General features: G+C 36.0%; 1 protein-coding gene across 1 annotated transcript in view; it reads left to right on the top strand.

The window, feature by feature from the left end:
• The window catches only part of LOC104157955 (E3 ubiquitin-protein ligase MIB1-like), a 29,324-nt gene extending 17,503 nt beyond the window's left edge, over window positions 1-11,821 (top strand). The window contains exons 6-12 of the mRNA XM_009695504.1: window positions 1,167-1,371; window positions 3,358-3,541; window positions 3,859-4,003; window positions 5,187-5,320; window positions 6,434-6,541; window positions 9,020-9,217; window positions 11,666-11,821. Coding sequence (XP_009693806.1) covers window positions 1,167-1,371; window positions 3,358-3,541; window positions 3,859-4,003; window positions 5,187-5,320; window positions 6,434-6,541; window positions 9,020-9,217; window positions 11,666-11,821 — 1,130 coding nt within the window. The remainder of the gene's footprint in view (window positions 1-1,166; window positions 1,372-3,357; window positions 3,542-3,858; window positions 4,004-5,186; window positions 5,321-6,433; window positions 6,542-9,019; window positions 9,218-11,665) is intronic.
• Window positions 11,822-15,427: the final 3,606 nt, after the last annotated feature.

A 15,427-nucleotide genomic window follows, 5' to 3' on the forward strand; every position in this document is an offset into this window, starting at 1 on the left:
AGGTAGTAGGAGACTATTTTTTGTTAAATTCTTCCCCTTCCACTATATTAAGTTGCCCTTAATGGATATCGATGGACTCAGTTCATCATTCTTGCAGCATTATGCTCCGTCTTCCCTCCCAGTTTTGAGGAAATGTACAGGGTCTGATAGTGGCCTGCTAAAGTGGTTAAGAAACTGAGAGGACATGGCTTGCAAGGAGGAGGAGCTGGGCTTGTTTAGTCTGGTAAGAAGGAGATTAAGAGGTAATTAACTAGCCACCTACAGCCACTTGAAGGGTGGTTGGAAATGATGGCACCAAAATTTCAGTAATGGCAAATGGCATAAAACCAAATGTCCTTTGCCAATGATGTTGCCATTCAACTCAATCTACACGACTTCTGCAGTTGCTGTACTCTCCACTTTTCTGTGGATGGCACCAGATACCATCTTCTGGTTCTGGCAGTGAGGAGACCCACAAGTGTGTTCTTTCATGAGTTAACACATCTTGATGTGTGCGAATGTGTGCCATTTCCCTCCAGATAATGAGTTTTTGCTGTGATGTATCTTTTGAAAGCAGGCATTGTCCAGGGAGAATGTTTTAATTTTAAATTTACAGGTTTTTTTTGTTTGTAGTCATCTCCCCGCTTTTAAGATTAAAGGTTTTCATTGTTGGTTATTTTGGAGGTGGTGTTTTTTTGTTTGTAGTCATCTCCCCACTTTTAAGATTAAAGTTTTCATTGTTGGTTATTTTGGAGGTGGTATTTTGCCATGCTTTCTACACATTCAAGGACTGACCCAATTCAAAACCACTTTCTGTGGGCCTTCTGCTTATCTTTCGGCCTCTAAGTGGGTAGATGGCACTCTGTGTATGACTCTGAAAATTATCAGAGCTTTTACGTATCTAGATGTCTAACACCATGATAGCTGTTACCATTCCAGTTAGAGCCCATAGTGGAACCTGTCACAAGTATTTAGCATTTCCCAGTGTCATTACTGTTTGCCTTGAAACTCAACAAGAAACACACAATTCCATAGCCAGAGGTTCAGAGTTTGTTTTTTACCTGTTCAGTCCCTTCTACCTATTGGCCACTACAGTTGCAGAGACATTAAGTCTCAGAAATTAGCTTCTGTTCTTTAAATTGCATGGAAAATTACTGTGGTAACATCATCTTCTTATTCCATTTCAGGTGAGCAAAATGGTAACAGAAACCCTGGTGGGCTGCAAATAGGTGACCTTGTAAACATTGACCTTGATTTGGAAATTGTACAGTCTTTGCAGCATGGTCACGGAGGATGGACCGATGGCATGTTTGAAACCTTAACAACAACTGGAACAGTTTGTGGCATTGATGAGGATCATGACATTGTAGTACAATATCCAAGTGGCAACAGGTTTGTTATATAGCCTTCTTCATTGATTCTCACAAACTTCTTTTTCCTTCAGCACTTGTGATCACTTGGTACCAGAAACTTCCTGTTCTCCTTTTGTGTCTATTAAGATTTCCTTGACAATTTTTATATTCCTTCTACAATGTGCGATGAGGACTTACCTTTAAAGATGCTTTAGTGGGAAAAGGAAGTTTGTTGCCTCTCTCACTTGATGAAAATTTGAGTCTGGAATAAGGAATGATGTTCTGCACTACCTTATTTCTAAAATGTAGTGTTTTAAGCAGTAATTTCTTTCTTAATTACGAAGTATCGCATGGTTTCAAGAGGAATAGTAATAGCAATGTGTTGCGGGTTTTCAGGAAAATGGGTTAAGAGGACAGTTGACAAACCTTTTATGTTGGGGACCTTGTCTAATATAGAGTGACCTCGGCATGATCTATATCTAGCATTTTATTATTCAAAGGAATGCTAGTTTATGTAAATATGGACCAAAAATGAGCAGTGTTAGGGAAGCTGTTGCTAAAATCGCTCCCTGCTAGCACTTTAGGTTTGAAGTTTGATGAGCTGCATGTGTGCTAACAGGATTCAAACCCAACTGTACAGCTGAATCTGAGCTGGTATGTCCACATGGCTTTGTGTTGTCTTGCTCTCGAGTATTGGGCTTATCTTTGACAAGCAGCTGATGAATGGAATATCGTTTCAGTTGTATCCCTGCTAGTGCTTTAGGTTTGAAATTTGATGAGCTGCTTGTGTGCTAACAGGATTCAAACCCAGCTGTACAGCTGAATCTGAGCTGGTACGTCCACATGGCTTTGTGTTGTCTTACTCTCAAGTACTGGGCTTATCTTTCAAAAGCAACTGATGAATGGAATATCGTTTCAGTTGTATCTGGAGACTGACCTGTTCTTTTTATCCAGATGCTTTAGGTTTGAAATTTGATGAGCTGCTTGTGTGCTAACAGGATTCAAACCCAGCTGTACAGCTGAATCTGAGCTGGTACGTCCACATGGCTTTGTGTTGTCTTACTCTCAAGTACTGGGCTTATCTTTCAAAAGCAACTGATGAATGGAATATCGTTTCAGTTGTATCTGGAGACTGACCTGTTCTTTTTATCCAGAAAGGATTAACAATGTATTATTGATTCAGGCTTTCCCTCAAGATATTGTTTGTTAATATTGCAAAGTAAGGTGAAAAAAATCTGTTTTCCCAGCTAACACAAGCTGAAGGGATGCAGGTGGCTTTTCTTCTGACCGTCGTGGCCGCAGAGCCAGTGAGAGGAGCTGCTCTGTATTGGGGTTTCTTCCCTGACTTTGTCTTTCATAGAGATTATCCAGTGCTTCTCAACTAGATCAGAGAGCTGAATGAAAGTCAACCCGAGACCAAATGGCACATAAAGAGAGATCACCATATTATATATTAGAATACAACTCAGCATGAAAACAGCTAAATGCCTCTAAACCAGTAAAATTTATAGTACAAATTAGGATAGTTGGGTTAAAAATTGAGGTGTATCTAGGGCATCCATTTAATTGAAGAGTATTTTTATAACTGAATGTTGCAGCTTTTGACCTAGGAGGGAGGGGGCAAAATTCCATGTTCTTCCCATGTTTCCTGACAGTCCAGTCCTTTGTGAGACAGCTTGGATCGTCCCCTTTTCAACCAGAGTTGTCTCCTCCTCTCCCTGGAAAAATAAACAAACTGTGTAGCTACTTTCAGGGTTATTAGATTGCTGTCAGCTTGTTTCCACTTCAACAAGATATTTCTTCATTGCTTTTACAAGTGTACATCTCTGAAGATTATGCTGGAAATACTCAACTAATGAGCCACAGAGAAGTTTATGGACAAAAAGTGGTTAACAACAAATATGCCGTAGCATCCAATTGCAGAAAGTTTGTAGGCATACAATCAGAATCCTCTCCAACAGAAAATTTTTAAACATGTATTTCACTTTGCATGTTTAAAATCTACTTGAAATGATTCATTGTCTAGGTGGACGTTTAATCCAGCTGTTCTCACCAAAGCCAATGTTGTCCGAAGTGGAGATGCTGCTCAAGGTGCAGAAGGAGGGACCTCTCAATTTCAAGTGGGTGACCTTGTTCAAGTATGTTACGACTTAGAGCGAATCAAACTCCTTCAGAGAGGTCACGGAGAGTGGGCTGAAGCAATGCTTCCGGTAAGTAGTTGTATGTTTGGGTTCATAGAATGATAAAGCTTGTATAATATTTCTAGTTGTGATTGGTATTAATACTTGGAGGTTGTGGGAGTCAAAGTGATTTTTCTTCTGAGTTAGAGGAAGTGTATTTCATCAAACATGGTGTAATGCTTGCTCAGATGTAGTAATCTACTTAGCCTGATGAAACTTTGCTAAAGGTATTAGTGACTTGTACTATTAAACGACAGACTTCATAGGAGTTATGACTTATTAAGCATTCAGATTTATAAATATTTTATTTTTAGTATTATTTGCATTTGATGTTTTCTTTAATGCAGACTTTAGGTAAAGTTGGTCGGGTCCAGCAGATCTATTCAGACAGCGACTTAAAGGTAGAAGTCTGTGGAACATCTTGGACATATAATCCAGCAGCTGTCTCAAAGGTGGCATCAGCAGGATCTGCTATAAGTAATGCATCTGGTGGTAAGTTTGAAGAATAGCAGTAATGTATATACGGAAAGTATTTGTGTTAATTAAAAAATTGTTAATAAGTACTAGTACATAGTGTGTATGCAAGGTTAATAATACCTAGACTTGGGGTTTGGCTAATTGATGTTATACCTTTGAGAAAGAGACAAGAAAAAGCTTGCACTTGGTATGGAGATTTTGGTTATTTTTATCTTGATAAGATGCAAAAACTCCAAATCAAATTTGGGTTTCTGTTTGGCCACAGTGCAGGTATGTCTTTGGAGGTCTGCTCTGAGGACTTTAAAATTTAAATGGTTGGAAGGGATGTCAGATTGGAATAGGGACTAAGGCACGAAGAGAGTGTCTCTGGCTGTAGGAAGCAGACTCCCTGTTTAATAGGTCATGTGGGATAGCAAGCGAAAGTGAGGGATCTGTTACAAGTGGTTACTCAGGATAATAGTATTTCCTTAAAATTTCTGTCTTAAAATTTAGTCAGACATCCTTTGACTAATTACAGTGGGATTTTTTTTCTATGTGATCACATTTCAGTTCTGTTGAACCTGCTCTCGTTCATTTAATAACAAGGCAGAAAGACTATCCAACATGTTTTATGTTCTGTTGACTGTTTCACAGATCAGTTAAACTAGAATGTTTTTCCTTTTTTTTGGCCATAGCTAGCTGTTTTTTCCTCTCTACATATTTGCTTTAATGCCAAGAAACCTTTCTACACATTTTTCTAGACTTTTTCCTTGGGAGGCATAGATATAGTGAGTTTTCTGCAATAAAGACAAAGTCACAGTGGCCGTAAAACTAGCTAGAAGAGTAATATCACTTAGTATTTCAGATCACAGAGGGCAGAATATACCCTAAGTTAAGCTAGAAGACTGAAAAGCCTGTTACATCAATATGTAAATTCATGTTTTTACCTCATCCTCATGCTTCTATATTTTGTGGTAGACAAGCCATTTGTGGTTGTCAACTTTCTTTTGAAGTGTCTGATGTGACAGTCTAATTGTCTAAAGGGTATTGGAGTGCAGTGCTTACTCAGAACTGAGTAATAACTTACAGCTGCCATTTTATGGTGGTTTGTGTATTACTATGTACATGCATTTAGAAACATGACCAATTTAGCTGTTATTTTTCTGTTCTTGTGTGATTAGAATTGTAATCTTAATTGTCCTTTGTTTAATAATTATAGAGAGGTTGTCCCAGCTATTGAAGAAATTATTTGAAACCCAAGAATCTGGAGATCTCAATGAAGAATTGGTTAAAGCTGCTGCCAACGGAGATGTTGCTAAAGTGGAAGACTTGCTAAAGAGACCAGATGTAGATGTGAGTGTTCTGTTTTGGGAGGACCTGTTCTGGGGACCTGTAATACTAAAGGAAGTGAAGCTGTCCTAGATACTACTGACTGGCAAGGAGTATGTCTGCATAGAAGTGTACAGCTGGTTCCAATGTCTCTTCTATTTGTTATCCTATGAAATGTGTTGGGGGGTATGGAAATGGTGCTTTATACTCTCTTTTGCTGGACAGATTTTGTGTTCTATTGCCTGCTGTGAATTAGAATACCTTCCAGCCTCTGTCCGACAGAGCGTTGTTTGCGAATCGGGACAGAGAACCAAACACTCAACAATTAGTGAAGGGTCTTCATAAACTTCTTTAGTTTAAAGAAGTTCATAAAGTTCAATAAACTTCTTTTATTTTGAGGGGGATGGAAGAAAGGAGGATAGATTTTAGGGATTTTTGTGCTGCTGCTGTTGTGGGTTTTGTTTTGGTTTTTTTTAACTCACAAGGTAGATTATATAAACTGTTTGCTGTCAGATTCCTTTTACCAACTTGTCTAATCACCTAATACTGAAAAGTCTAAAAGAAAATGCATAAGAATTATAGGACTTGATTCAGGGAACATGTTTTAAAATCACGATCAGATGTTTCTCTCACTACAGCAGCAGTAATTCTTGCAGATAAGAGATCAAACTCCTTCAGTTCTGAGGATTGATTTGTAGCTCAAGATTGAACAAAATACTATGGTTTTTTATAGACTGACTGCTGTTGTTGCCATAAATTAGAAAATGAAGTTAAATATACTGTAGAGCAGAGGACTGGTATCATCATTCTGAGACCTGTTCTCAAAATCTTGCCTTTATAGTAGCCCAAAGATGAAAGTTTTTAATCCAATTATTGTTAAGGTCTTAATGTTTGAAATAAATCAATTTCTTGCTTCTTTCATTCAATCTAGCTAATGCTATAGAAATGAAACAGAATACCTAGGAGATCATCTGTATGTGCTAGAAAGGCAACTGTCTAAAAATTGTTCATTTGATACTTTCATATGCATGCTGTTGATTTAAGTTTTCTAATACGCTTGCATGAATACTGCTAAAGTGTTTCATAGGTATATATGTGTATCTTACAGCTTATCTCAAAGTATTGATATGCTTCCAGGTGAATGGACAATGTGCTGGACACACAGCTATGCAAGCCGCTAGTCAGAATGGTCATGTCGACATTTTGAAGTTGCTTCTGAAACAGAATGTGGATGTAGAAGCAGAGGTAACTTAAATATTTCAAAATACACTTTGTGTCTCCTTAAGTTTTAAACTCTGCTACATTCAGAAATAACAATTCTATTGGAGTTACCTTGTTTTTAAATGTCAGAGCAAGTGAAAAGCTGCTTTTCTTACTGTGATTATGCTCCCAGATTAACGTCTTACTAAGAATATTACAAAGGGTCAGTATCTAATTCTTTAGCACCTCTAAGTGAAATATAGTGCCAATATAACAGATCTATGTAAGCTAGTATGTGATTGTAGTGGATGGAAGCCCCTTCTTTATTTCCTTCATTTCAACAGTAGAATACAATAGGCTAGCACACTGCCTGTGGCATTCAGAGAAAAAGATGTTGTTGGATGCTGCATCTCCAACTTCAGATACTTGTAATGCTGCTTATATACGGTATTCAGTTAGGAGAAAGTTTTCCATTCTCAACTGAAGCAAGTTTGAGCAGAAAATAATAACAGTCTTTGTGTAGGAACTGCCAACTCTGCTTCCAGTTTTTCAGGTTTGTTTTTTTTTAACTTCATGGAAGGATTTCTTCTGTTTAGGTTTCTTAGAATTATTATTTGTGAGAAAATTATCTATCAGCATACTGTGGTATTTGCATTTTGAATTGATTTTTGCCTCACCTAGAATGCACTGATGTTGCAGCCTTTGCTCGTTTTGTGAAGCACAAGAAGGATGTGTCAAATTTCTCTTATTAAGAATATAAATTAGAGCCTAAGAGAATGCTTAGAAGTTAATAGTGTAGCCAGTCGTTTGCATAACAGAAAAATAAGTTTACATGCTTGGGCATTTAGTGTTATATTGTATTTGATATACAGAAGTTACAAGATATTAAAACATTAGTGAAGCAATAATGTAATTCTTGGAACATAAATTATTTTTATATTCACAGATACACCATTACTTTTTATAAAAGGTTTTCTGCTAAATTGTAGAGATGGCTTAGATCTGATGCAGTACATACTTGCTGTGGTCTGATTTCTGTGAAATAGCTTCATTTTAGAAGTAGTACTTTCACTGTAGTACACAGCATATGCTGTTACAAACTAGACTAAGCTGCTTTTCATCTCCACTGTGGGATCAATGCCATATTAATCAAGTGGTGGACTGATACTTTCTGGTATAAGGAAGGGTTAGAAGCATTAGAGAGGGAAGTAGAAGCACTGCTTAAACAGCTTCAAGATAATACACCTGGTAATCTGCTAGCAGTAGAATTGTTAAGAGCTTATGTTTGCTCAGGCTTCAGAAGTATTGTTAACATTAGCATTAAAAATTTTCAGGGATTTTGTTTGAATTTCCAAGCCTTTTTCATGTAACTTTAAGTTGCTTAAGTGAACATGGTATTCCTGCTTAATTATGTAATTGCATTAATTGTTATAATAATTATATATAAAATATGATTAGATTAATGATTATATGTTTCAGGCTTTAAAAAAATGTCAGCTGTATAGAAATTAGTGATGTGAAGATGCAGCAGAGCCGTCCCATTAAGCAGACAGCAAAAATTTAGTCCATTTACTTCACTGTTGTGGTCTGTGGCATGGAAGCAATGGATAAAATAGCCTGCTTTATAGCTAAGTTGGATATGTTTACACTTACAGTCACTGCTGCAGAGTATATACATTCATGATGACATTTTCTGGGGATGGCCTCATATTGTTGTCTCCTCTGTGCTTATGTCTGACAGCTTAATTGAGAATAGTCTAATTGTTATCTTGTAATTGTGCAAATACAATTTATTCTAAGAACTATTAATTTTTACATTGATGTGAAATATATTAGAAATGTATTACACATAATAAAAAAAACTTTTGAAAGACATTGCTGAAGGAGAGGCAAATTGATAAGAGAAACTAAGCTTACCCAAGAGAGACATCCAGTACACCCTTGATCAGTCATAATTTTCTCCTTACAGTTTTCACTATTTCTCTATTGTCAAAATTAGATCCTACAAATACATAGTAATATTCCACTGTGCGCAAAAATTTAGTTAGAAACTAGCTTATGGAAGTTACTATTTCATTGAAATCTGTTATGTACCTTCTATTTTACTTTTAAATTTTGTATACTGTCATTAATGTTGAAATCACTTATTGATATTTTTAAATGTTTCGGGTAGTACAGTCCACTCTTAAGGATGTTAAAATAACCCAAACTGACAAATTTGATGAAATGCAGATGAATCTATTTGAGTTTGATGAACACATCACACAAAGATTCAAGGCAATAGTTGTATATGGTGTAGAATGTCATATGTCATAGAATATTTATGTTTGTATATGAACAGACTTCATCCTCTGCTGCTGTGGTTTGAGCAATTGTTTTAATAAGGTATTTGAATGATATCATGGTTGTCTAATTTTTCTTTCTCTTTAAAGATATCAGATATGCACAATTGATCAGTTTAATCTTATTTAAATGCAAAGGAAATGTGGAATATACTGGGTCAAATTAATGTTTCCACTTTAGGACAAAGATGGAGACAGAGCGGTCCACCATGCAGCCTTCGGTGACGAGGGTGCTGTGATAGAGGTTTTGCACAGAGGCAGTGCCGATCTGAACGCTCGCAACAAACGCAGGCAGACTCCACTTCATATTGCTGTCAACAAAGGTCATCTGCAAGTTGTGAAGACTTTACTGGACTTTGGCTGCCATCCTAGTCTCCAGGTAAAGTAAATGTTAATATAGATTCACTTTTTAGCTACTGAATTTTATGATTTGCTGTATGTAGATGCTGTATGTAGGCGATAGAAGAATAATGGAAAGTGGAATTGAAAGGAATGGACCTTCTGAAGTTATCTGTCCCAGCATCTATATCAACATGTGATCAGCTGTGATAAAAATGCTATTAAATCTGTTTGTTTTCTTGACAGCTGTATAGACACCTGATTTATTCTAACCAGTTGATGCTAATTGGTATTTTCACAGACTGTAGTTATCTGTAATTGTTAACTTTCTCTCCAGATTAATTCCTCCTCTATCAAATCCACGGCTGTTTGCTCCTTCTGCAAGGCACAGCTTTGCATTTTTTTGGCTGATGATACTGTGGAATGTTTCGTTAAAAGAAACCTTTTTTTCAGAATTGACTTATCATTGATACAACTGTTTAACCAGATTATCTTTTAAAAATATTCAGCCTTTTATCTAAAAAAACCCTCATGCATAGGGCCTCAAGTACCATAATTTCACAGGGATCTTTATCTATAATGGATGTGGCGGGAGATGACATGAGTGCAACCTCCTGTTGAGAAGGTAGAGTAGAAACCTATGAAATAAGCAGACGTCCACATTCTGCATGAGCTGAATGCAACCCCATGCAGTGCATCAGTAAAACAAATCAGAATGGGTGAGTTTGAAGAGGTTTGCAACAGAAAGAAAAAGCTGTAACATCCTGGGCAAATCAAGATATGCAGTAATAACATATTTACCTCCTTGTTTTGCCATGTCAATAATCAGAGATTTATTTGAAGCTGTATATCCACATAAAAAACGATGAGCAAACTTTCTTGAAATTGGTGAATAGAGTAATTATTTATCTGGTTCCACCTGGCTTTATAGGTACTGTCTTGATGTTGCTGAGGTTGAGCTGTTAGCCAGCTAACATCCATCCAGACCCTATTTAGTGTTTGTTGAACAGTCTGGTGTGTTGAGCCCAATAAAGGGTGACTGTATGTCATATAATGATGTATGATATATGGGTAGTCAAAATGGTTATGTCTGACTTTAAATTATAGAAGTCTGTTTGGACTGAAAAATTCAGTAGGATGGTGCTATGAAACTCCACCTGGAAAATATAATTGTCATTGAAAATAATGAACTTTCAGATCCTGCATGCGTGCTGAGGAACTCCAATGTGCAAATGTGAGTAGGCGATTGATTTGGTGGATGAGAGCACAGGGAAGTCAGACTGAGGCATGACTGGAATTTAACTGGCCAGCGCTTAACCACTCAAGCCAATTCGCTGGGTGAACAGAAACATATGTTAGTCTGTAAACAGTAAACTCAGGAAATATGATCAGTTAAACCAAATAAAATCTACATAATTTAGTTTTGGCAAACTGGTTCAAGTGTTTCCATATTCTGGCACTTCTTGTTTGACAGTTTTTGATTCTCACTGTAAAGATTGTAAAGATTTGTTTTCGTATTAGTGTATTGCTAAAATGTTCAGTTCCTGTGTTAGTCAGCTTGCGGTTGAGTCAGTGTCAGTGACAGAAGACTTCCTGACTTATATGGTGTTAAAATTTTACTGGGAGCATAAATCTAGAGAGTTTGCCTATATAACAGCAACTAAGCTTAAATGGATGTGTTTTCTCACTGTTAGTCTAGGACGTTCCTTTTCAGTCCAGCCATTTGAGTCTTTGAATAAGTAATGTGCAAAATGCTTCTAGGAATAAAAAGTATTTTTCCCTTATTTGGGATATTTGAAAAATAAAATGTCAAGCTAAAAATATAAATTCTTTGCCTGTTCAATTATGCACCAAAATATTTTCATGTACCTTGTGTAATGTAATCTGGTATTAGCCATAATGAGTTTAAAAGCTTAATATTGCTTATGACATTGGCCTTTGCTTCATGGAAAATGATCTGCTTCAGTTAAAACAACAGATGTGCCTAAGTTTATTACTTGGACTGCATTTTATTTTTATTTGCTTATGCTTTTATTTCACACTGTTTTCTTGGTATTGTCTTTTACGTTGTTAATTGCTGGCTCAATCTTGACCTTCATCACTCAAAATTCCCTGTCTTCCCCCTGCCTGGCTAGTCCCTATTGTGTTAATTTTTGCTGCTGTCCTTCTGTTACTCATAAATTGTAACTAAGGCATCAGCTCCTGCTGGATATGAGGCGTAGAGAAGTTGATGTTTACACCAGTGTTTTCAGTACTGTTAGATGCAAGGCATGCTTGAGTTCTGGTAGAAGTGTCATCACAGAAGACTATGCAAAACCCAGAGCAAGATCAGAAAGTAGCTTGCTTTGAACTCTGCGGTATAGCAACACTTTTAGGTCTGAAGAACTGTTTTGTGTTTGTATAGTCAGTTTTCCTAGTGATATTTAAGCATCTTTTTTCTCTAATGTGAGTGCATGCAAAAATTGATGTAAGCTGTTTCTGGTTTTAGGATTCTGAAGGTGACACCCCACTTCATGATGCCATAAGTAAAAAGCGTGATGACATCCTTGCTGTATTGTTAGAAGCTGGAGCAGATGTTACTATCACCAACAACAATGGGTTTAATGCTCTTCACCATGCTGCACTAAGAGGAAACCCTAGGTAAAAATTGTTTTTAAAGATTATTTTATCATTTGTAAAAGGAGAAAAAAATGCAGGGGAGGGTAGAATTATGGTCTTTCAAAAGATCCTTAAACCTGCATGCAGTTATTTCTTAAATTTTGATGTTGCTTAAATATGCATCTTTCTAATACTTGGGAAGCCATTATTAGAATGAAGCTACTAGTCTGCTCAGTTTAATGCTATATTAAGATAACTCCAAATCTCTAAGAAATACCATATGGTGGCTGTAAAATTTTGCCAATAAACGTTTTGGTGATTAAGTTATTAAGTAAGATCTTAAGATAGGATTTGTAAAAATGTTTCCCTTCTCAGATATTGGAATTGGGAAAGGGATTTGAGTTTTTAAGAAATACATATTTGTGAATAATTATTAAAGATACTATGCAGTTATAAAGTGATCTTAGGATTGTTGCATTAAATGGTATTGGTCAGTATAAGAAACATTTAATTTTGTTTTCTTATAAGTATGTATAGAAGGAATTTCTTATTTCAACTTCTATATAGCAGCTTATTTGGAAAAGTTAGTTTTAAGGCATAATTTTTTTTGTCCTAGCTGCATACTCTACATCTACATGCAAACTCCAGTTAAGATAGCTTTCAAAAACTATGTTGCTTAGATAGAACTTAATGGAAAACTTTCTGCGTTGCTGGTTACTTATTATGTTGTGGATAAATGGGCTTCTTCAGAGCTGTCAGTCTAGCTAGACTTTAATATATTAATTGTGTGGTAGAGAATTTGGTATGAAATGAGAAATGTGAAATAAGAAATGTGTGTGTGTACTTGTTTAACTACTAAATTCTGCTACTTTTCAGTTGAGTGAAATTGGAGAAATAAGGCTGTATATTAGTGTACGTGAATAAAATCTGGGTTAATCTCTTAGAAGAGACTCTTAGCTATCAAGATTGATAGTTAAAAAGTAAACATAAGCGTTTACGTGTGTATGTGGAATGGAATCACACTTCACGAAATAAAAGTAGTGGTTGGAAGTGTTGATAGGAACAATAAATGTGTTTACGATTTTCTGCAGTGCTCATAAAAGGTCTATAAGAGAACATGTCACGGACCTAGTGAAGGGAGCTTATTTTTGGCATTCAGGAGACAATTCTTTCAAGTCTGACTTGGTAACTGAACCACTTAATGTGAATTCTCCATATTTATATAACAGCATTAGCCAGGAGTACTGTTTCCTGTCTCCAGTTACCTAGATGGGGTATTGTTAGTTTTTTTTTTTGTTCTGCGATGCTTTCCTTAGGCCCTTGTGAGATGCAGGGAAAGTGTACGGGGGGGGAAAAAAGATCTTCATAGGGATGCTGAAGATTTTTCTGTGGGTGAATGTTTTAGGAGCTGCAGGCTTTTTCTTTGATGAAGGGATCCAAATAGTAGTTCAGACAGGGTCAGTTTGATCGTTGGCAGAATGTGAGGCATAGTGCAATTTTTCCCAGAGTCCTCTCTCCTTTACAAAAGCTTTTACTGGAAGAATGGGAAAATATTTCCAGTATCAGTGATTTGAACCCCATGTTGGTCACCCCCATACATGGATTTTTCACTTGCATCTAAAGCTCTTAGATATCTACTTTTTTGGTTGGAGTTATATCTGGGCACATCTGAAGTATGTAAAAAGAGAGAATCTTGTCTCCATCACAGAAGTAGTAGTTTCATTTGTTCACAGCATTAGATATTTTACACATCAACCTGGGAAGAAATTAATGAAAATGAAACCAAAAGAAATCTATTTTGAAAAATTTTAAACTTTTTTGTTTGGCCAGGACAAAAAAATAATTATAATAATTTGATTCATTTAGGAGTTAAGTTTTATTTTCTTTAAGATTTTAGTGATAGTCTTTTATTTCATTGTTGGTTCTGTAGTTCTGCCACTGGCCTCTTTCTGAATGAAACCAAAGGTTTTATATTTGCCACTTTGGTTTTCTAATCTGGTATAGAACAATAGATATTACTAATCTGTTAAATGCACTAAGCACAAGATATTTAAAACACTGTTAAAAATAACCACCTGAACTTCAGCTTGTAGCTGATATGGGTCACAAGCAGTATGTAATATATTCTGCTTGAAACCTCACTTAAGGACCTATGTTTCCTAATCCAAGCTTTCCCGCTCTGCCTAAGCTGGAGTTTTTGTGGCTTCAAGCTGTGGTGCCTTATATGGAATACAGTGCACTAAATTCTCCTTAAGGTCAAATATGTAAATATATAAAATAACATTTCTTTAAGTTAAACATATATTCATAGATGCATATAAGTGTGTATGCATGTGTGTGAATATCTACATTTATAAAAATAAAATACTTACTATGTATGTAAGTATTGTTGAAGTTGACATTTGTCTTCCTAGTTGCTGATAATAAAATAAATGCATGTGTTAAGTGCATGGATACCACCATAAAGTGAACTAGATTTCTATAGAATTTTTTATGATTGATATCAAACAGGTATTTGGAACCAATTTCATTTTCAGTGCAAAACATATTCTGCTTCTTGCTTGATTTCTGACCTTTACTAACAGTAGGGAAATAGGTCTCCAAGGGAAAAACCCACGCAAACTGTGCTGAGAACAACATTTGGAAGCTTTTTTTTCATATGAAAATTAATACTTATATTCTGTTTTAAACATTCAAATATTAGATAAATACTATAAGAAAGACAGTGATTTATGTCGAATAGCTTAGTTATTTCTCAGCACTTAATCTTCCATGGCAGTTCGGCAGTGTTTTCCAAAGTCAAGGCATAGTGTGTTTTGGAGAGCATCCTGTTATTAGTGGAATGTTTCTCCTTTTAATAGTTTGCTTCTGTTCATGCTTTGTGAATTGATATAGAAACAGACCTTTTCTTCATGATAATGTGTAATGTTGAAATGTAGATTGGACAGTTTGTTGTAGGTAGCTTTAAACTTGTGCATGGGAGATAGAGCTAAAAAGAAATTTGAAATGAATTGTGGGGAACTTCAGATTTTGTTTAATACACTGTTTCTTGTTCATGATTTTTAACTGAGTCAGTCATATTAGAAGTGCATTTATTTTGGAATTTTTTCAAAGTACTTTGAACCTCAAAGCTTGGCAGACTTTTTCAGTGTTAATGAGACTTTTCAGACAGAAAAAAGGAGAGTAAAATTTGAAAGTACTGTACAGATTGGTTGTTTTTCCCATGTTATCAGCTCTTGGTTATGTTTGATCTATTCACATACCTGTGACTTCAGATTTTTGAGCTGAAGACGCGACTGTGAAGCGTAGGCGTATTTTATATCCGTTGCCCCAGTTAGTTTTAGATTTGCATTGTATCTTGTGAAGAGTGCTTTATTCACGCTGCAGCTAGCATCTTAAATAGAGGCTGCTTTTAGAGCTGACCTGACTTTGCACATGCATACAACTAGTTCTTCAGAGCAATAAATTCTGCTGAATGTTAAATCAAAAAATTAAAATCTTGGGGTAAGGTGCAGATTTCATATATTGCTGTCCAATAGCAAGGAGTACGTCATCTTTGTGTTCATAAACTAGCAAGTAAGAGATTGTGATTTAAAATGGAATTGTAATTTTTCCCCATGTCTCCTTGTTTTTAGATTTGCAGATGGTTTGA

Source organism: Cariama cristata, unplaced genomic scaffold, assembly GCF_000690535.1.
Source record: "Cariama cristata isolate BGI_N322 unplaced genomic scaffold, ASM69053v1 scaffold210, whole genome shotgun sequence".
NCBI classification, from domain to species: Eukaryota; Metazoa; Chordata; class Aves; order Cariamiformes; family Cariamidae; genus Cariama; species Cariama cristata.